Source organism: Diadema setosum, chromosome 22 (genome assembly GCF_964275005.1).
Source record: "Diadema setosum chromosome 22, eeDiaSeto1, whole genome shotgun sequence".
NCBI lineage: Eukaryota > Metazoa > Echinodermata > Echinoidea > Diadematoida > Diadematidae > Diadema > Diadema setosum.
In genome coordinates this window covers 19,409,790-19,434,460 of record NC_092706.1, presented here as the reverse complement: position 1 = coordinate 19,434,460, position 24,671 = coordinate 19,409,790, and the positions used below count along the sequence as shown (strand labels likewise).

The 24,671-nt window shown below is 37.3% G+C and overlaps 2 protein-coding genes across 2 annotated transcripts in view; both read right to left on the bottom strand.

The window, feature by feature from the left end:
• Positions 1 to 24,671, bottom strand: part of LOC140245051 (U6 snRNA-associated Sm-like protein LSm5) — a 340,876-nt gene that overhangs the window by 76,851 nt on the left and 239,354 nt on the right. The window lies entirely within an intron of this gene.
• On the bottom strand, positions 9,742 to 11,586 carry LOC140245408 (uncharacterized). The gene has a single exon (XM_072324985.1). It carries the CDS (start codon positions 11,584 to 11,586, stop codon positions 9,820 to 9,822), a length of 1,767 nt encoding a protein of 588 aa, XP_072181086.1. The 3' UTR covers positions 9,742 to 9,819.

The following is a 24,671-nucleotide window of genomic DNA, read 5'->3' as shown; positions in this document are numbered from 1 at the left end:
GTAGTGTATGGATTTGTATTTCTCAAGTTGCCATTTGCAGTCACTGACTGTGAACACTTTTTAAGTCTTCTTATATGTTTCAGGGTCTTACTGCAGGCCAGTGAAAGAATGAACATAAAATGTATTACGGTGTTAGATCCTGCATATTGAGAACTAATCACTATTATCAGTTACTTTGTCCTTGTCTTGATGTAGACATCACAGCTTTTAAGAGCCTTCTTCTGTGTTTAATTCTATTTGTTTTAATGCATTTTATCCCTATGTGATATACTTTAAGTGCACTCTAAGTTTGCTGGTTTTTGTGAACAAGCAGTATTACTGCATGTAGTTTTAATATTCTAAACAGGATCATTTTTTTTTCTTTTGCTATTTTTCAGTCACTTGGAATGATGCAAAACTCAGTACATATATCTTTTATCCCAACAATTAGACTAGTTGTAATATGCCCTGAACAAAGGCTGTAAGAAGGGCTTTGTAAACAGTTGTAAGCAGCCATGGTTTATATTTTCAAGAAATGATGGTAGAAACACGGCGAACAGCCTAATGAATAACTTGCAAGTAAAGTTCATCTGTATTTGGTGTACTGTATGAGCAAGTTGTAGATACAATGTGAAAATGTTAATGAAGACAGGACAATGTTGGCATATGGATCTGCTTGTATTATACGCTTGTGCTTTGAAGGGACGATGTCTCCGTAATCAAAAAAGGAACCATTTAAACCACTCGTTTGACATGGTTTGAGAAAATGCTTGCAGTGGCATTGCAAATAATGTACATCCAGTTGCTGAAGTGTCTTTTGAGCTAGAAAATTTGAGGATTTTTCACAACCCACTTTCGTTTGGTGTGTGTAAGACATCTTCAAGAAAAGTTGACAGGAAATGTATTTATTCATAAAAATTTGGAGGCTGTAAAATTTTGTAAAGTGCATACAGACATCACTTGACCTTCGGTACAAGTCCACGAGGTGACGTTGTTTGTGTAAGTGTATGCAATAGGGACACTAGGTACAGTGCTTTATTTAGCGCTTTTGAGCACAAGGTATCCCATCATGAGCAATTTTCTGTAATTTTTATATTTGTATATGCATTAGTATGTGTGTCCTTTGTGAAGAAATGGTGTCAATAATTTATAAATATGAATGTAATGACAATGTTGTACATAGCTGTGCTAAATTTTGTACATACAAAATGTGGAAAAAAGATACATTTTTGTATTCAGACATGAGAGTATATCAGTCTGTGATTTGTGGTGTAACGCGTGAAGTTCCTCTGTAAGGCCATTGAAAGAGAGAAGAGTAAAGGGAATTACCACAGTAGTAATTCCCGTTTGCTTCATTACATAAAGAGTGAAGGTTGTTTTTGGTCTAGCGTTCATCTGTCATATCTTAATTTTGTCATTCACTTTTCACAGAAACCTCTATTTGTGACCCGCCATGACAAAAGGATCCAAAATTCGCCGACGGCTGAGCCGAGAAAATCCGAGTTTGAAGTCAGATCATAAAAATTGGTCAAAACCATCAAATTTCTGTTTTTGGCGTAATTTTGTAGGATGATGTTTCGTCTATCATCTGCTGAAAGGAAAGGCAAGAAAGTACAGTAGCATTTTTCTGTGCCATGATTTTTTGACTTTCAACGGAACAAAAATGTGTCTGAAGATTTGGATTTAGCGCTGCAGACTCTGCCCGTAGCAACAAAGGAGTGATCTTATTGGTCAGTGCGTGGCATCTTGGTTACTGATTGGTCATGCATAGACCGCTGGCGCTAAGCTTGAATGAACATTGCAGAGGTTGCTTACAGCATACCTAGCTTCTATTGTCAAGAGGTGAAAACTGCCTTTCCTGCCCTTGATTACGATTGCGTTGAAGGAAAAAGTTTTGAAGGCGGTTTTCTAGAAATACGGCTTTCCTAGACCACTCGACATGCTCTATTAAAAAGGAAGAGTAAGGGAATAACGTTATGTCATTTTCAGAAAATAAACCTCCCTCGACTTTCAGATCCTCTTGAGTTGTTGTAGCGGGTCACATTTTCTCTCGTCATCTCTTTGCCACCAACCCTCTTTTACTAAAGTTTTTTTTTTTTTTTTTCGCCCAAATGTTATTGTATCTCTTTCCTCATCCGTCTCTCTCCACTATCAGTCGGAAACACATCCTGTTATGCTTTGGGATTTGCCAACCAATATGCAGACGTTTTTTCCTGGAAGGGCAAACATACAATAGAATCAAGACTCTTGTGACAATGATAAGAACATCATCCAATAAGAGCATTTTTTTTTTTTTTTTAATGTTTGGGAAAGAGAAATGCATGTACTTTTGACATTAAAAACAACTTGCAATGAATAGTGCACACTTAGGTAATACAATACAATGTACATGTGTATATAAAATATGTGAAATGGCAGGAAATTTAATAGTCACTTTATAGTTTATATGACAGGAAGACAGAACTAATGACTGAATATGTGGCCTTGGATCACAGAACCAACATGGAATTGCCTATAATGTGTAGCAAGACCTCTTCATTTGGGCAGATTTTGAAAGAAGTTTTCAGCTTTAAAAGGATACAAACTTGTGACACTTTGATGTTCCGTAAAAACTGAATCAAGTAATTATTTTTTTTTTTTAATCCAACCTCTGGTAATGGTATTATGTACTATGACAACACAGGCTTTGAATCACACCAACTCCATCTTTACTGTGTACTCACACACACACAAACACACACACACACGCACACACACAAAAGAAAGGGATTTAAAATTCCAGAATTTTATGAAAGGATTATCCAACTATTTCAAAATTAGTATTAGTAGTAATACATGTAGTACATTGTACCATCGTTGATGGTTCCTTAAAGTTTATGTGGGGTTTCATACATTGTGTAACATGTGACATCTTCATGTACCCCATATGGGCAGAAGATGGAAAAAAAAGTCAGAAAAAAAAAAGAAACCATGGGTCTACACAGAGAGTTTCAGTTAACCCCAATAAAGTACTTTCATAGCTAATGTTTCCAATTTCCTTTCAAACCTCAGACTTAGAAACAGGAAAGATCATTCCTTCAGAAAATACACCAAAAGCTGGAATCCCACATTAATGAACAACATTTTTTTTTTCAGGCTTACTGGGAAATTGACCTGGATGAATTTTTCTAGGTTTTGCAATGCAAGGTCACATACATGATCATAATTTTTCTATGGACTAAAAAAGTAAAATACAGTATCAGCAACATAATAGATTTTAAAATGTAAAACAAGTAAGAAAAAAAAAACTATTATCCTTTCATAATATCACTACCTTTATAACACATCTACACTGTAATACAAGTTGAACTATCCCATATTTACTTTATAAGAATACATTATCATAACCATTGTACCATACAAAACTACATAGGTATGTACGAGACATGTTACCCAACGAAAAGACTTTGTTGTTACACACCAGCTCCTAAGCGATCCATGTAATATTCAAAGACACTTCGGTCATAATACAGGTTAGCACACCCCAAAGCTGCCCTGGCATTGTATAGGCAGGCACACTTAGAGACAAGAAAGAAGAAAAAAGTGTTTCATATGGCAATAAAACACAGTAACATTTAACATTACAATTCACTTTGACAACGGTGCAATATCACCGTAAGTTAAAGGACAAGTTCACCTTCATTAACATAAGGATTGAGAAAATGTAGCAATATTAGTAGAACACATCATTGAAAGTTTGAGGAAAATCGGACAATCCGTTCAAAAGTTATGAATTTTGAAGTTTTTGTGCAGTCACCGCTGGATGAGAAGACTACTGCAGTGTATGATGTCACATGCATACAACAATATAAAGAAAATATAAAGAGAATTTCACAAAATTTCATTTTTTGAAAAAAAGTACACATTCCCTTGACTTGTTACTAACATATGTTATGGGTAATATTATTCCCAATGCCTTTAGAAAGAGGCAAGTCAAGTTCTCTTTTATTATGCGAAAAAAAGTGAAAATATGTTGAATTTTCTTTACATTTTCTTTATACTATTGTAGAAAACTGACATCACGAGCCTTAGTAGTCTCCTCATCCAGCGGTTCCAACACAAACATTTTAAAAATTCATAACTTTTGCATCGATTGTCCAATTTTCCTCAAACTTTCACTGATGTGTTCTACTAATATTGCTGCATTCTCTCAATCCTTATGTTTATGAAGGTGAACTTGTCCTTTAACTTCAAATGAAAATGGAAAATAAGAGATGAGGATATTTCACAGCAACGTTTTTACAAAATGATATCAGTCCAAAACCACAGGTAGCTGTAGTGCTAATTAGATGAGTTCATGGTGTCCTCACTTCTCAAATCTCACATTAAACCTACACACAAATCTTCACACTGAAATTATCAATTTCTGTTCATACTGTATTTGAAGCACTGAAATCAACAAAAGAAACGTATCAAATTATGTGCATCATTATGTCGTGACAAATGAGCAATGACTTATAAGAAACTAGATATATCGCTACGGCGACTGATATGCCTCCGCCATAATGCATGGTTCTCCTAATAGGTCTATAGTACAATGTCTTGACAATGTGTGATGACAGTTTCACACAACTGGCAAAATATTAAAATCACAGGTTTGCCACAAATGTGCTGAATGTTCACTTTCCTAGAACTAGGTTCAATTGGATGAATGATTAAAATGTCAGAGTGCAGGTATTTGGGGAACTGATGATTTTTACTTGACTTTTGACCCTTTTATAAGTTTATGCATTGAGTAATTTTCAAGGTATTGAGAAAAAGTATAATTTCAGTATCAAATGGGAAAAGAGCATTATCTAAACCTGGCCTTTGACCTTTGACCTCACAGTTGCAAAGAGAATCACTGTTAGGTTGAACATGCATAAATATGTAAGTTTCATGATGATACCTTGAGTTACTTTTGAGATATGGAGGAAAAAGTGCAATTCAGCACTTTCACTTGACCTTTGTCCTTTTGACCTTTGACCTTTTGGCAAGAAACTTCCCACAGAATATATATTGGGTAATACATGCATACATCAAGTTAAAACAAAAACAAAAACCTTCAGGCATATTGCATTTTAAGGAAAGTAGTGATATTTTGAGGAGTTGACCTTGACCTTTGACCCCCCTGAACTTTGACCCATGACCCAAACTTCCCTAGATAATCACTGCCCATCGGTACAAGCACAAGTTCCATGAAGATACCTTGAACCATTCGCGAGATATGGAGAAAAACATGAAATTTCAATTTTTTTTCCACAAAATAACCTGTGACCTTTGACCTTTGACCCTGTGACCCTAAAATCCACACAAAGTATTATCCCCCAAGGATATACCCTCATACCAAGTTTGATGTAAAACCACCACACGGTTCTTGAGATATCGACAAAAACAAAACGGGACGGACAGACGGACGACCCGAAAACATAATGCCTCCGGCCACTTCGTTGCGGAGGCATAACAAAGGAATGAAATTGCTGAATTTCTGATCTACAGGTACAAACTTGTCTAACACACTCCTTTTGCTAAGTATGCTCTTGAGAAATTTCTACTGTTCTTATACATGTAAGTACTGTAAACATACAGTATTGTAACCTAGTACAGGTGTACATAGCTAAAATCTGTTGTGTACACATGGCCTCTATTCCTAGGAGTTGAATAATACAACGTATACAGTAACATTTCTATTCTAATTTTTTGCATTTAGCACACTATAATCTACACAATACTAATAAAAAGACATTAATAGACTAAACAAATCAAAATGAAACAAAATAACAAAGTGATAATGAAAAGATGAAATAATATCATGTAATGCTGATATTGCAGCTTTGGTTTCTGTTTGGTTTCTTTGGCTGTAATATTGTATGCAATAGTTTGAAAGAGTCAATTAGGACTTCCATCTGTCTCAACAATTACATGACGACTCTTGTCTCCGAACATTTGACGGAAGATGTCATTCTTTTTCATGTATTGTAGGGCAAGTGATAGTGAGATCTGGGGCCCATTTCATAAAACTTGTCATCAGTGACAAGTTCGTTGTCATAGATGTGACAAGCTACTGAAATCCTTGCATCTGATTGGCTGAGAGCAAACTTGTCATAGAAATGTGGCAGTTGTCACTGATGACAAGTTTTATGAAACGGGCCCCAGGGTCCCATTTGATAAAAAGTTGCCATGATAGCAACTCTTGCTAGAATGGCATGTGTCGTCATGGAAACGACAATGAACCCCGTTTCCTGAATTGGCTGTTGCAATGGGAAATTGTTATTTTAGCCAGAGTTGTTATCATACCATCTTTTATGAAATGGGGCCCAGAACCTCTTACTGTACCTGGCCTCTGTGATCTTCCATGGAAATCCAAAGTGGTATATCATGGAACACATTATACAACACTGTACATACAATGTACATACAGTTGAACCTCTCTTATCCGGCCTCCCTTTATCCGGATCTCTCTATTATACGGACGCAATCTCGCCGTGATTTTTTTTTTTTTATAATTACGGGAGGAAAGGGGGATTCCCAACTCCTTGACAACTCCTACCCAAACACACATGAATTACATATTACTTCCAACATGATTAACATACATTACATCAAATTTCCTTCCAAATTGCTTACCTCCGGACATTTCAACATCCCCAAACATCCCCAAATGTAACAATGAAAAGGTTGCAGTATACACATCACTACATGTGGTACTACAATGGGCTACATCAGTACATGTGTATGTATATATATGTGTATAAAGCATTGAGTCTCCCGTATCCGGCCAAATCCCTTATCCGGATGAGCCCCGGTCCCGACTTGTCCGGATACGAGAGGTTCAACTGTACTACATTTGTACAAATTGAATGTTGTATCACTTGTATGAAACTTTACCGATTAACCTTTCACCTTTCCACATACAGCACTGAGCTTTCCTATCATATCAATGTGCAAGGATATACTTGTACACTGTACATTGTACTTATGCTGCACATATCACATTCAAGAATTATTCAAAAGATATACAGTGGAAACAACAATAAACTACAGGTACATGTGCATCATCGTAATTCATACTTTCCTTTTCCGGGTACCGGTACATGTACATGTAGTGGTAAGCTTGGCACTTGAACTTAAGATTAGGAAGACAGAGAAATATTGCATCCATGTGTTGTTGTGAGAGTATGGCAAGGCAAGGATTGTTTGTGAAACTTCATGCACTGCAAGTTTTATTTCCGATATAGGCTACTTTTAAATCTATACACCAAAAGAGTATGGAAGAGTAAGACATATTAGCTGTGTTTCTCCACCAAGGCCTATTCATAATGGAACACAGATCTACAAATTTATATATTCAACAAAGCACTTCTCTAACAAGACTATGTACTTTTACATTATACAGTACCTCATCTAAGGCATCAACAATGCTCAGCTCTCATTTGGGTTACCAGTAATATCAATAAATGCTGAGTGGATTCATAACAATGTACACATTTGTACTTCAGACCAACTCATCACCTTGTAACACAGTATCAAATTTTTTCCCCCCAGATATGGGGCACAAAAACACAATGTACTTCAGACCAACTCATCACCTTGTACATACAGTATCAAATTTTTTTTTGTCAGATATGGGGCACAAAAAAAAACCCCAACAACAATCATAAAATTATGCAAAGGAAAATTTGATCTTTGGGGCAAGAAAAAATGACTTTGTAATCTACAAGAGTTTGTTCGATCAGCATTCTTCATGAAATCTAGCAAACTGCATAATTCTCATTATTGCTAATGCCCAAAAAGCTTCTGCACAAGCTGCAAAGACCTAGCTGTCACAGATGCATTGTGGGATTCCTCGAAAGCATTGTCACTTCCAGTTGTCTTACGCATGTCTCAGTTTGCTTTTCTTTGGTTGCTGCTTTCTTTCTTGTTAGAATTAAGCTAACGAAAAGCCTAAAACTTCTCAATTTTACTGATTTGCAGTCACTGGAGTCATGGTTTGCTACTGCGAGGCTTCAATTTGCTGGTCGCATGATGGAAAGCAAAAAAATCTTCAACAAAATATACACATGGATTAATGGATGTGTACAGTTCTGGTCGAGGTGAGGATTGAGCTTTTAACATTTTGCGAGATATTCAGAAACCACTGTATGAGATGTCAAAAAGCATGCAATTCTTAGGGGTATCAAAAGTTTATTTGATGAAAATCAGTTTTGAAATGGCTGAGATATCCCAAAACAAGGTGAAACAAAGAGATCCTAATAAAGGTGTGGCATGTAGTCTTTTATTATTCAGCCATTTGAAAACCAATTTTCATCAAATAAACGTTGAATCCTCCTTAAAATTACATGCTCTTTCATATTTCACAAGAGGTTTCTCATTATCTCACTTAGGAATGTTCTAAACATGAATCCCCCACCTTAACCAGTACTGTACAGTCCCTTTAAAGACGGGACATGACCTTACACCATGAGTGTACATGCAGCCAAAACCGGTTGCTAGTTTGTTGACTGAGCTATCCAACAATGCATCTACAGCGATGCTCACCACAAGGCACCCAGATATTGCTGTACCGACAATTGAAAATGTATTTTAAATTAGAGTAACCACATGTTGCTATTATATCAAATTCTGATGAGACAGAGATAAATCATTATGGAGTCAACTCCCCATCTAACACTTTTTAACAGGAAAAATATGTATAACCAGGGAGGTGAGACCTCTCACCTCCCTGGTATACACCATGTACACCTCTGTGGTCAATCACTGAACAATCAGATGTACAACGTGTATATTGCTTGTTGATATATACAAGTGTAGATCAAAATATGAATTATTGGTAGTTGTCTTGTAATCACTTATAAATGACGAAACCAGTATCAATGTTTTGTACATAAAATTCACATTAAAGGCTTTTTCACACACACACACACACACACACACACACACACACAAAGAGTTGAATACAATTGATGGCACAGTCAAATGGCGTAGATAATCATCATGTCACATTAAATGACACACACTGGAGCCAATCAAATGTACTCTAAATAAGATTCAGCCACTGTGTAAGATAAATATGAAATTTAGTAATACTGTCACACCAGAAAGATTCGCGGCATTACACTTCAGACTGCATCTATGCCATTAGCCTTTCTCACAGTCATACATAATGTACATATTTCGCAAATCGCCTACCATGAAATCAAACACCACAAGTATACTAGATTTGCGTATTGGGGCTCCTCGTGAAATTTACAAAAGTTTCAGGCACATGAAATTTCTAGTTTTACAGTACCAGGTATAGAATGGTACTGTATACAGATTTGGTGCTGTTGTTATATGCATGGCATTTACATGATAAAGGAAACAATATTCTTTTCTAGCTCTCTTAATTTCTGCAGCATTTTTGGCTTTAATATACAACTAATTAATCTCAACGCTATCACCAGCCTGAGAGAAACCATGAACTACATTGTACCACCCGGACAGATGACTGCAATAATGAGTTGTGAAAGACACTGCGAAGTTAATCTCAAAAACCTGCATGCTGCAATGACTTTGTGTCTACAAGACAATTTAAAGTCTGTTTGACAAAAGAAATCAAAAATCCCAGATACCATGGTAATAACATGCAATCAAATCAACCTCAATCTTATCAACACCAATAGGATGAAATATAATATGAATAAGTTTCAGAAACTTTTGATTGAAGAAGTTACTCACACCATAGTTTTACTTATTAAGGTTTGACTCTCTTCAAACCCTGGACATGTTTTCTTGCTCTCTTGAGAATTCACTTCACTACCAGACCCCCTGTGTGAATCCATCTCAAAACTGACTGAGCAATGAAGCTGCTTGCACATTTTTCACTGCCTGAAGGATGGTCAAATCTCCTCCCGTTGAGAATGCCAGCTCCTGGTCACCCCAATTGGCCAGTGTCATGCGGAAGGAGTTCTTGACCCTGTAGCCACTCAGGATGGTCCTCACCCGTCGTCCATCGTCTAGGGAGTGTTGGGTGATGCTGATTTTGTTTGGGGTGTCGGCATTCTGCCAGGCCGCGTACACGAAATTACTCTGGTTGCAAGCCACAGCAAGGTACACGTGACCCTCCTCTGCAATCAGCAGCCTCTCGGGACCCTTGTTCTTTAGATCGGGCCAGTGAATGCCCTTGCGGTCGTAGTCGATGAACAGCACCCGTCTGTTCCTATCGCAGCACATGTGATAGAAACCATGGAAGTACGATGTTGCATATTTTGTGATTACCTTGCCTCTGGTGTCTATGATGATGATGTTTTGGTTGTGCATATCCTTGCTCGCAACTACAATTGAAGATCGCTTGTTGATGCCGACGGGGGTACATGTTGTAACACTCACCCATTGTCCACCAAACATACCAAGGTTGTCGGAGATTTCATCATCATTGTCTCTGACCAGGAATAATTCATTGCTATCATCCTGCAGAACAATGTCATCATTGGCCAGAACAGTAAGATCTCTGAAGTGTCGATTTTCAAGCATTGATGTGGACTGAGAATGATCTCGTTCCAGAATCTCAACACCGTTGTTCAGGTAGCCTATGACCAGCTTCCCATCCGACTTGTACATCAACTTGGACACAATACCAGAAGCAGTCACGTCAACCGTATTCCAGCTCCGTGCCATACACAACTCCCCCAGATTTGCCCCACCAGCCATCTGCAGGTACAGCTCACCGGGAACAAAGTGCAAGCATCGCTCCAGGAGTTGGCACTCCACGTCACCTGGGGTGACTCCCACCTTCAACAGATCTTTCATACTGCTCAGAATGGCTGAATGTTTGCTGACAATGTCTGCATCACTCCCAGACTGCCGAAGACTCATCCACTCCTGGAGAGCATCCTGCAGATTATCCTCAAGCTCACAGCAGCTTCTCTGTTTGACAGCCATGGTATCTCGCACCTTCTCCTTCATTGCATCAAGCCGATGCAATAATTCTCCCTCCTGAGTTTTGATCTTCAATCTAAGCTTCTCCGCCTTTCGTTGCACTTCTACTTTCAGTGAGTCAAGTGCCTCGAGCCCTTGGTCCTTGTTTGTGTTCACTTGATGGTGAGCTGTCTGGATTACAAAGTTTTTCTCCTGGCACTGGTCCACAAGTTGACCCATGGTTCTTTTCACATCGGCTGCTTTCTGCTGCAGTTGAACTGTTTTGTGGCGTCTCGTGCTGACACATTTTGAGCAGCATAGGCGATCGCAGTCGGTACAGTAATGCTTGACGATCGTTCTAGGGTGCTCTGAACAATATTGACTCCCCTCTGCACCGGATGACTCTGTACCATTACGCTTTTCCCACTCCTCAAGTTTTTCTAGCACGCTGTTAATTAGGGCGCTCGATTTGAGACTACCTACACCTCCCCGTGGCAGACGGGTAACCTCTCGGCAGACTGGGCATGTGATGTGGTTCGTAGATTCGCGGCCGGATTGCACGTAGCTTTGTAGGCACTGAGAGCAATAAGTATGTTGACAAAACAAGAATCTCGCATCGCGAAGTCTTTCCATACATATTGAACACTCAAAATCCTTGCTTATCGAATCCATCATGCTTACTGGCTTTGCCATCTTGGCCACAAGACCACAGCTGTACGATCACTTCCTGACAGTTCAAGTGCTGGCTATCTAGCTGTCAACAAACCTTCGATGTCTGGGATCGAGATGCGCGCGCGTGCACGTGGTGTTTGATCGCGTGGCTTGGTGGATTGTTTTGCTGTGAGCTGAGCACCTCTTTCACGAAGCTCGAAGTGTAGTATGTACAGCTCTATGAGTATGTACCAAAAAAGTTTTATGCTCACGACCTATAGAGGGCGAACTGTTAGTGTTCATGATCACAGTCAAGGTCGGAGTAGGTGGCGAGCGGGTGGCGAGCGGGTGGCAAGCGGGTGGCGAGCGGGTGAGGCACGTGTACCCTATACAAGGCCGAACTAGCCTACTTTACACAGTTATACATAGCTCTTTGGATTTTGAAATGAAATGAAATGAAATGAAATGAAATGAAATGAAAATGAAATGATGAAATGACATATGAAGTGAAGTGAAGTGAAGTGAAGTGAAGTGAAGTGAAGTGAAGTGAAGTGAAGTGAAGTGAAGTGAAGTGAAGTGAAGTGAAGTGAAGTGAAGTGAAGTGAAGTGAAGTGAAGTGAAGTGAAGTGAAGTGAAGTGAAATGAAATGAAATGAAATGAAATGAAATGAAATACATATGCCTATACCTATATAGTAAAGGATGATACATAAGGTGTAGTTACATGGCCGGCGGAACGGGGGTGGGGGGGGGGGGGGCTAGGCCCCCACACTTTTTATAAAGGAATACATAAGGTCTAAGCACTTGACCCTCCCCCCCCCCCCCCACGACACACACTTTCTTTTTTTTTTTTACCCTGGAAGTGGCACGTAGAAGTGCGGGTAAGGCCTCTTTTGGGGGGGGGGGGGGTGGTTGTTTGTTTTTGTTTTTTCTTGCTCGCTTGCTTGCGTGCTTGCTTGCTTGTTACCAAAATATGTAATCGATTATAAATTTCCTTACCACACAGGCTGCCATAGACTTACAATAGAAATCAACTATATATAACTAATTATAACTCTTCATAAAACAGGGCCCATAATATGACCTACGTGGGCACATTTCAAAACTGTAAGCACTGGGTGCATCGAAGACTACTAGTATCCCATGCAAGGCTTCCTAATGCGCATATATAAAATGAGATGTCCCAGCGGTGAGTGCGTACATACATTATAGGGCTCACACCCATAAATATTTCCCCATAGGGATGTGTGTTAAAAATCAAGTTTCAAAAAATTCTGTAAAATAGCTGGGAGAAATGAGGTATTTCAGCTTCACTAACCTGGATAAGTGAGATATACCCTTTCATCCATCAAATTTTCAGGGTGGATTCTTCAATCCAAATTCTGTCCAGGGGTCCGCAAAGCCAGACTACGAGTTCTTGTCACTCAAAAAATCACCTATTTTCCGTACACGTACCCAATGAAAATAGTCCCCTCAAATTCCATCAGAAAAGCTTTCATCTTCCAACCAAAATGCAGTTTGTAGAGGAATTCATACTCAATATCTACAGCTATTCAGTTTTTTGCCAAACTACATCATTGATTTTTAATCAATTTTTTCCTTCATTTATTTTGGTATCTTTGGTACGAATTTGTGAAGGGGTCTGGGACATTCCATTGTATTTACGGGTGTGAGCCCTATAGAGAGGGGTTTTTTTATGACCTCTTGTGAGTTCATTTGTCAGGCACTATACTTTTGATTATAAATTATCTGTGAAAAAGCTTGAATGCTTCTATCATTCTTTTTCTTTTGTTCTGTTTTAGTTTGGTTGGTTTGATTAGCACTTCATTTACTTATGAAAATTTCCGCCTAAACCATTCGCTGAAATGAAATACAATTGTACCTGCAGTAATTGGAGTAATCATCATAACATTTTTTTTTTCTTTTCACTAATTATAATTATTTGTTTGGGATTCATAGGTCTTGAGACGTGATATCATAGGCGTAGGCCTATACGGCGAGAGCAGCAATCTTGGGCTATACTTATACGGTTCTGTTTCTTTTATTTTTCTTCTCTATCAAATCTATCTTTTCATACGGAAGTAATTGTTGACCTTTTCAATCAAACGCTTTTGAAGCTGAAAAGGGTGCACTGAATTCATTTTTTAAGCTATTAAAATTGAGATGACTTAATTTCAGTTGATTCTCTCATGACTTAAGAAAAATCGATAAGAAATCGATAAGACGATATGAGATTATTATCATGCTGAGTAATTTCTCGAATTGAATGTATGGGATCAAAGATATGCCAAGTAAAACTCAATCCTTTACGGCGAAGTCATAACTGCATAGGCCCTATACTAGGTAAATTCACGTGAAGAAAACCCCCCAAAACAAATAGCTAGGACAATGTGTGGGGAATAGCTAGACCATACAATAATTATAGGGCCTATCAATGAAAGGGTTAAAACTATGAGCAGGGGCCGCGGAAACGGAAGGGGGGGGGGGGGACTGGGGGCTGCAGCCTTCTTCCACCTCCCCGCCCCATCCTTAGATTCTTCCCATCACACATAGAGAGCGGGGCGGGAGGGGGAGGGGGAGGGGGAGGGAGGACCATTGACCCGGAGCATGTCCCCTCCCCCCCCCCCCCGTCCGCAGTCCCATCTCCTTAAAAACAAACAATCAAACAAACAAAAACGTTCCGCCGTCCCCGACATAGGAATCAGAGATTATAATAGGGCCCCAGTAAAAATTGAATGAAAAACTGTACAATAAAAAAGAAACATTTGCCAATGAAAATATAACCTCATAAGCCTGTGTAATTACACATCATAACAAGTGCAATCAAACGCACACACACACACACACACACACACGCATAATCACAATCACAATCACAATCAAAATCAAAATCACAATCACAATCACAATCACAATCACAATCACAATCACTGCCTCCCAAATTTCCCGTTTCATTGGATGTTGTAAGATTGCAGAGAACAGTATAGTCGGCCACATAATTTTGTATCTTGCCTCTAGTTTCTGTATAAAAATGTCAACTTCATTGGTAATGATATGAAACATAAGAAATGGTGATCGCAATGGCAATAATAATCATAACGATAATGACAACACTGCTGAATACTAAGTGATATACTTATCGTGATGAAAATACTGATGATGATGGTGATGATAATGATAATAACCCTAATCCTAGTAATCATGATCCTCAAGAAGTGCGAGTACTAAAGTTTTTCTTGATTTGTAACATGGACGTCAGAATTCGTCACAAACATACCTCCCAGGATTGGAGACTATAATGAGGAGTACATTGATTTCTATCTTTGAAATAAATGGATCAATCAAGATAAACTTATTCTAATTCAAAGTAACATTCATTCTATTTTTAACAGCACACAATACCCCAGTAGCACCAAGTGTAACTGAAAAAGTAATAAGGGTGCTTCGATTTTGTTTTCCCTTTTTGCTATATAAGTGCTGACAACTTTCTTTTACACATTTCCTAACCTAAAAATGTTAACGGTATGTACCTATAAAATCATAGTATACAATACATCATAATCTGAAGTATAACAATATCTATACACACATACTTTTGAAAGTATGTTGGGCTGGCAAGAATCTGGGGAAAAAACAGCAACAATCCATATATGCTCAAATTTGAAGAGCCATTAGAAAAGACATCATCCGTGTTTTCTTTTTTGATGATGATGATAAGATAATATTCATTTGTCAAAATTGTAAAGAAATTATAAATACACTCTCGCTTTGAATAATACGTTGTCCACGACTGATTAAAGGATTGAACATTTTCTTGAATATTTTTACTTCTTGATGTAAACAAGACAGATTTGCATGCCTCTCCGGCATTTTATTGCAGCCCAGTGATAAAAGTTCATTCTATAATACAGTATACATTCCCCTTCTTGAAAAGAAATCTTGCTCGTTGTCGTCGTCGTTATCATGATGATGATGGTGATCATCATAAATCATCTTGATCGACATTGAATCATTATGTTCCAAGAAAACACATTAAAAGATAACTTGCCGAAGGGGGCGTCTGTCAATGTGGTCCGACTGTAGATGTGACGATGGTATACCTATAACGCGGCTAGGAAAATGTGTCTAAATTGTGAGTAAATCTCAGAGTCTGATATGTATTACTATAACGTCTATGGGGACTTGATTCGAAATGCAAGTGTCTCTCAGAAATGTTTTTTTTTTTTTTTTAATACCCCGAAGATATTTCTTAATTTAAAAGTCACAATAAGAGAGAAGATCAAAGCAATCACAGTTATAAAAGAGACTTAATTTACAGTGAATGTTAAAGAAAATAATGATTCATTTTGGCAAGGCATTCTATGGGTATAATTACTGTTGTAATCATTAACTAGTATGGAGTGTTAAAACGTGATGAACATGATCATACTCAGTGGGAAGACATGTCAGATGAAATGCCCTGATCAAGGCCCTACTGGGCTGCGCACCGCCCTGCCATCCTTATGAAGGACCAACGTTCGTACATTCAGGAGCAGCATGTAGTAGGCCTAAAAACAGGGAGTTTCTCACCTACCTGGCCTATATGTTAAACTAATGTTAAACCTGGAGTGCTAAAAATGCCGCTAAAAATTTCCATTATTATTGTAATCATCAAGATTACTATCATTATTCAATAATACACAAAATAACACCATGCACCGAGAGGCTCTTGTAGAAATTATAATGGATTCCGTTGTGGCAAGAATAGCACGAATTTCTGGGGGACAATGACAATTATTCTCTCGCTGACATTATCATTATTATTATCATTATGATTATTATTATTGTTATTATTATTATTATTATTATTATTATTATTATTATCATTATTATTATTATTATTATTATTATTATTATTGTTATTATTATTATTATTATTACTATTATCATTATCATTATTATTATTATTATTATTATTATCATTACTATCATTACTATCATTATTTTTGTTATTACTATCACTGCTATTGCTGCTGCTGCTGCTGCTGCTGCTACTATAGCACTACTACTACTACTTTATACTACTACTACTACTACTACTACTACTACTGTTTGCGCTCTTAAATTCCTCCACATCAGTATTCTTCTTCCTACTATAAAGACTTCGGAACGCGTGAACAGCTGACTTTGTTGTACTCACTTCATTGCTACTGGCTGGTAAATCTTTCTTGAATTGTTAGTATAATGTTCTCCCTTATTAAGGCTTCCCATGTCTCTTCTGAGGACCCACATGTCGAGTTTTTTCCATTATTGTTCAAACCGTCATTGTTAACATCGCTAAAACAACTGTTCATACGTCTGTAGAATGTGGTTGTTTGTTTGTTATCACTATCTGTACAGTATGCTCCCCCCCCCCAAAAAAAAAAAAAATACAATCAAATTTTTGCATTGATAACACCTAACATGATTAAACTGTCTAAATGCTACTTCAGGGTCTTAAAATATAACATTTTAGCTCTATTTTGCAGAAAACTCCATTCAATTTGGTTAAGCGATCACAGAGAAATGTGAAAAGTTGTAAGGCATGTCATGAGTCTGATTCTTCCAAGTATAGGACTTCGATGCTTTTGTGTGTAAATATAATAGACAGAACTTGGAGAGAAGAGATTCTTGACATCCTATACAAAATTCCTCGTTTCTCTTTGACCACTAAAGCAAATCGAATGGGATTTTCTGTAAGATGTGGGCAATGAGTTGTAGTTTCATACCCTGAATTTGTATATGGATTGACTCACTATTTTTAAGAATATCATTGCGAAGGATCCCGTTGTAATTTTTTTTTTTTGGACATACGGTACTTGAGAAGAATCTGTTATTTCCCCGGGTATCCTTGCCTTTCAGTTTTGTTTTCTATATTTTGGTCCTATGTTGGACCCGTGCTCCTCTTCTGTTGTTGTTGTTGTTGTTGTTGTTGTTGTTGTTGTTGTTGTTGTTGTTGTTGTTGTTGTTGTTGTTGTTGTTTTAACACTCTGTTCTGAATTTAACAAGCTTGCTTTTAAGTAGGTTCCATCATATTTCTTTAGCATTTATACATGGAGCCAAATTTACGAAGATTGACCGCCATGTTTTATATGTTTACAATAATGTACTGTACATCCTAGCCGGATATTGTGATTCACTTTATTTCATTATACTAGTATTTGATGTACATTCCTTCATTGAGAATTATGAAAATAAATTGAATTGAATTGAATTGAATTGAATACTACTACTACTACTACTACTACTACTACTACTACTACTACTACTACTACTACTACTACTACTACTACTACTACTACTACTACTACTACTACTACTACTACTACTACTACTACTACTACTACTACTACTACTACTACTACTACTACTACTACTACTACTACTACTACTAGTACAACTTGTACTACTATTACTACTGTACTACTACTACATTGTACTTATAATAATGCCCTGTCCTGTCCTCACGTATGAGTAAAACACCTCATGTCACGAAGAGCCGGGTTTCGTATAAAACGCCTTTTGTGACTGAATGTGTGACTGGAGACCCACTATTCTGTGTGTTGAAATGGTTTCCTCTTTGTGCAGTCTGGAAAGTTTACATTGTCAATAAATAGTATATATGGAACAGAATGCAAACAAAACATGAATCAATTTACTATATCTCAACATCAGCATGAACATGCAAAAAAGGCTAATGTTGTAACAATGTGTAAGACTATTACATGCGCTCTCATATTAGATCTATTCATTGTTCACGCGTAGGCCCTGCATCGCAACATAAGATTCGTCATGAAGCGGCTTTCGCATACCACACAGTGCCTGTGTGGGCGCGTTCTAGATATTCTGAACTCTTCTCCGCCTTCATTTCCCGGCAGATTCCCATCTCTAGCTTCAATGCCCCAGAGTCCAACGTATAACCTTGGTTTCACTTTCGTCAAGACGAGGATAATAATAAACAGTAGGTCCATGGTACAACATAATCTGGATACTAAAACGAAGCGTATTGAAGTATGACATGTTCGCTATAAAGGTCTACCCAGATTTGGGGGTGGTGGAGTGGTTAGGGTTGGGGACCGAGACGAGGAAAATGTTCACTGTACAAGTTGTATCACAATTTTTGTATTTATTTCTTCTTTTTTTTTAACGGAACGATTTCGAAAGTTGGATTTGGACAAACTCCTCAAATCACACCAAAGAGCGTAAAAATTTTGGCTTCACTCTCCGTTAGTCCTTCAAAAACATACGCCCACACGCACGGCACACACACGCATACACCCACACCAACAATACATTAATGGATTGGTAGATAGATAGATAGATAGATAGATAGATAGATAGATAGATAGATAGATAGATAGATAGATAGATAGATAGATAGATAGAGATAGATAGATAGATATAGATAGATATAGATAGATAGATAGATAGATAGATAGATAGATAGATAGATAGATAGATAGATAGATAGATAGATAGATAGATAGATAGATAGACAGATAGCCGGGATGGATACAGATAATACATATACATTGACAGACAGACAGACAGACAGACAGACAAACATAATACTCACGCAGGTGCACATACCACTCAAACGAGGAGCAAACTGCAACAGAGAGAGACATATATGAGAGATGAATATGATATAGTCATCTCTTTATACCTGATTATTATTATAATCATTGTTGAAACAAAAAGAGCTATTCTTTTGTGACATATTATTCATCTTTCGTTGAGAATGACTTATATGTTATCAGAAAAGAGTGGTTTTCAATCTGATTTTGAACTCTCTGATCCCATTCACTTAAAGTGAATTTCCATCCTCATGCTACGCTTCTTTGTATGAAAACAGAATCAGTTAAATTTGAGGGACAAAACAGACACACACACACAAACACACACTCACACACGCACACACGCACACACACACACACACACACACACACACACACACACACACAAAGTTATGAATTGTTAAAACTTGCAGAGTATAAGACAAATCAGCAGCTTTGCGTGACATAGGTCTTGTACACAAAATGTCACTGATTTTCATGTTTCTCCAGAGAAGTGTATCTTCTGACCTGTTTTTACTTTTTAATATATGATTAAAACGTTTTTGCTTGTCCTCTTCAGTCGATAAGACATATGTCTGTCCCAAAATATTTGAGAGAAATGAAGATTAACGAAATTTTTATACATAAGGAAGAAGGAAAATGAGAATAATGGTCGAAGGTCGCAAATGCAAGTAATATTCCCGATACGAACTTAACGAGAATCATACAATCAAAGAAAACAACAAACAAGCAAACACACGCCTATCTTTATGTTCATTTGTCATATGTTTGTGAATATGTATGTGTGTGTCTGTGTGTCTGTGTTTGTTCACCAACGAATGGTCCTGAGAATGAAAGCAATGAAAAAAAAAAAACGTTATATAGCTTTGTGATGATGTCCAAGGAATATGAGGAAAACTATATTTGCAATCTGCTGAAATTTGACTGTGTATAAGTGAAATGTCACTTAATGCCACTGTTCATTATAAGAATATAGTGTCAAAGGTATGATAATGTCCTGATCTGTTCTTCGTAAATAAGTCATATAACATCAAACATTCGTTTTATTCGTGTTTCATTGCCTGTAACAAAATAAAAAGGCAAAATAATGTAACTAACGTCATGGTAGGATCATAGAAGACATATAGATGAGTTATGTTGATTACGCGGTAATTTCGATAAATCGGTTGATTCAATTATGGATGGATAGATGGATTAATCGATCGATTGGTGAAGTCACTAACTCATTCATGTTAATTCTTTTATAATTCATCCATCCATTCATTCATTTGTTCATTCATTCACTCAATCATTCATTCATTCACTATTTTGTTCGTTCGGTCATCATTCGATATAGAGTGGTTATCTGATTTCTCTTAAACGTCTTTGCATTCATTTGATAAAAAAACATGTGTCTAAAACTTTCATTTGGGGGACCACGCCCGTTTAAAGTTCCTGTTTACCTTTGGGAGCATTGATTTAAAAAATGTTCAAGATATCACTTTTGATGCATATGTGTAGGTCAGTTGTATCACAAAATATCCTACCAAATATTTTTTTTTTGCAATAAAGCCTAAAATATAACGAGTCATCACTATTTTCTTATGATGAGATATCACTATTTTTCTCATTAAACCATGACTGTAGATGGTTTAGTCTGGGAACATTTCTTTGTTATAACTATTGTTCACATTTTGTATATTTAACAATACTTAACATCGATTATACTGGTTCAAATTTTTACATTGGTTCTTTCTATCCCTAACTCACATATAGGAACTATTTTGAAGCACTAAAGCTGGGTTTCTGTTTCATCTGCAAATGGTAAATTATGCCTTTAAAAGAACCAACGAATAGACGACAAGATATTTACCTGTGTATGTCCGGGCAGCGCACTGCATTGGTCGATTTTTGTTTGCAGTCAACCAGATGTAGTTCAGGTTCCGATGCAAACAAAATAAACTGTGCACCGTCTTATGATTGCCAGCTTCAAGCTCTCCCTTTCTCGTCTCTTTCGCAGAACATTCAGACGTTTTGTCGTTTCCACGTTTATATTTGATTTCATTTTGTATTTATGGTTTTACACATCGCCTTTTCTGTCTAGCTGACTGCACTAATGTGTTGTCCTTTCTCTTTCTTTCTCATCGCCTTGACTCTCCTGTTCATTCATGCTTGAGATGTCACAATTTTCAGTCCTTTGATCCGATTGTGGCAGCAAGATCAAAATTTAGAGCTTGATAATTTAATACTCTTGCGTTGTGTCAGCGTGTGGTACGTGTTTTCCATCCGTTTATCTTGATGTCCTGTCATTGGTTTTCAGCTCATATATGATAACATCCTCAACCGTTACATTTTGATATTATCATCATTATCATTATTGATTATTATTGTTATCATAATTACTTTTGTTGTTATCATTATCATCATGATAATAATTGTCATTACCATTATTTACATTGTCATCAAAATATTTTGCTGTTTGGCATTTTTAGATTTAAATCTATCATAATTTACAAAATCGTTTCCGACCACTGGCTTTAAAATGTCATTTTCTCATGGACCACCGTACTAGTGATGTGGAGCACGCACGGCCCATGTGCTATAGGTCCGAATGCTATCACGTCTGACGGTTTTGCTAGACTAATTCGAGCCATGTGGAGGCCCGCGTAAAATGATCCCATGTTCGTGCGAGTAGAGATGAACGTACATGTTGCGTGCATAGGCTGAACAAACCATGTCTGTCATAGGGAGGTGAAATTCCAATCTTGTCAATAGAAATACATGCATACATACATACAGACAGACAGACAGAGTGATAAACAGATGGGGCGGAGTGAAGGCAAAGAAAGGGGTTGCGTGGACGATAGAGGTATTGTATTATCGTATGACTGAAAAAAATACAGGAAAGTGGACACACGACATATAGAATTAAACATAACCTGGATGTATGTACATAATAATAATAATAGAGTGTATATCAATTTATATATTTATTTATTTATTTATCTATCTATATATCTATTTATTTAGTATAAGATAGAGAGAGTTAAGAGAGAGAGAGAAAGAGGTAAAGAAAAAAGGAGGACACGGTGGAGAGACCAGACAAAGAGACGAAAAAGGAGACAAAATATGGGATAGAAATCCAAGAGAAAGATGTCTCAAAAAGTTGAAAATATGTTTTCTCGATGGCTTAAAAACCACTCTTTGTTACGGTTAATGGTGATCACCTTTTCGATCAAATTTGGAAAACAACAACAACAACAACAGTTTTGTTTGAATCACAGGTATAAGGGCGATGAATTAATTCAAATATGAAAATTAAAGTATAATCGTGCATTTATCAAAGTACAAAAGTCAATACATTTGCGATGGCAAAAAAAAAATAGAATAAAACGTAGAGAGGACACAGCATCACTCATATTATATTCAATACATAAACAGATGACAAAAAAAAATCAAACAGTTTAATTAAACGGTATTGGGTATTTTTATTCGAAATTTGACAAAATAATTCTTTAAAAGTTTTCTCAGATCGAACATTTCCAGGAAGATCATTGAATAGTTCAGCGGATGGATATAATCGTATACTGTTGTTCATGTCATATATTCGAGACTCCTCAATTCTAAAACGCATGTACTATTCCGTAAATGACAACTGCTTACTTTAAGATTTATTACATGACGAAGAGATTCGGGTGCAAGGTGGCGCATTGATTTAGAGCACAATATAAACAGATCCTTTTTCATCTTGATATAATTTAGTATAATCAGTTATCTATATTTTTGAATATATTTCTTCTACTGTATCTATACTATCAACATTTTTTTAAGAACGACGAGTAATGCCTTGATTTGAATGGTTTGAAATTTGTGTAAATGTGTCAAACCTGGTTATACACTGTTATACGCTATTAGAGAATCAAGGTGTAACTGTTCAAATCACTGTATTTTATTAATCATGGTGTGCACACACACACACACACACACACACACACAAAATGCAGATTTTGGGGGATATTCCTGGTGAGGTAACGAATATGATGATGATAATTATTAAAACATGCGTAACAATAAAAATCCACATGAAAATCAAGCACCTCTCTATTTTCAAATCATGTCATGCTTCATTTATTATTAATTGATTTTGACGACTGTCATTTTGCACAAAGATATTCCTTTAAGGTTGTAGTCCCCGGACAAGACCACAAGGGGTCATCCCACGAGACCGACACCCGTGAGTCATACGGCCCACGGGTTCGACAAAAAAAAAAGGTCCATGAGTCATACAACCCACGAGTCACATATAGCAAGTCACTAAGGAAACAAGGCCACGAGTTCGACACTAGGCAAACAAGGCCCACGAGTTCGACACTAAGCAAAAAAGGCCCTCGCGTTCGATTAGGTAAAAAAGACCAACGAGTTCGACATCAATTCATCACGGGGCTTAATGTGTCGGTCTCGTGGGCTTTGTTTGTGTAGTGTCGAACTCATGGGCTGTATGATTCGTGGGTGTCAAAGTCGTGACGTGCACCCGATCACAAAAAGGTTATTATGGTCAAGCTAACGTATCAGAGGATAGTCCTGCATGTATTATCATCCACATAATACTTATGTTATCATATATATATATATATATATATATATATATATATATATATATATATATTAATATAGATATATATACTTATACATTAACATATTTTTTCGTCCTCTGGCGCCTATTTGGATAGGCCCGAGATAAACAGATTCTATAGCAGTAACAAAATACTTGACCAATTTCTGCTATAGATACTTCATTCATCTACCCGGGTCTGCGAACATTATTTATGTCAAAATGAAGTTATATCCCGAAAAGTTAGAGTGATGACTCTTGGAAAGGGCAAGCAAACGAACTTTCGAGACATGGCACTCATACATTTATCATGGCCATCGTAATCAATACGCGGTGAAGCTACCATCACAGTATATAATTCCTCTAGGATATAATAGATAGAAGAATTGGATGTATAGACCGTTTCTGACTGACGTATAAGTGAGCTGAATATCAAAGTGCCTATCTTCATTGATGTTTCCCCTGGCTTCCAGACAGGTTAAAAGTAAAGGAGTCTACCACAATGGAGGGGGAGAGGATTCCGGGCTCCCTGGCGAGAGAAAATTGGCCATTGCCTGCCGACTTGAACTACAGCGATCCGACGAACTCGGCAAGACACAAATTGATTTTGCCGACTCTCTCCAAGCGCCAGGCTTCTCTCGTCCATATCCCAAGGCAGAAAAGCACGGTGAACTATGATGAAAAGCCATCTCTCTCCCTCGACACACACATACACACACGCATACACACACACACATACACACACACACACACACACACACACACGCTCTCAATATTTTCTCTTTCATGTTGCTTTCTATTTTTGCCCTATGATAACAGAAAGAACAAATTCATAAAGTCTAATTATTCTGCGGGATAAACTCCGAATAGACAATGGGGTGCCACAGAGAGACTGAGAAACAAGCTCCTACAAACAAAATATGTTCAAACAAAAACGAATGA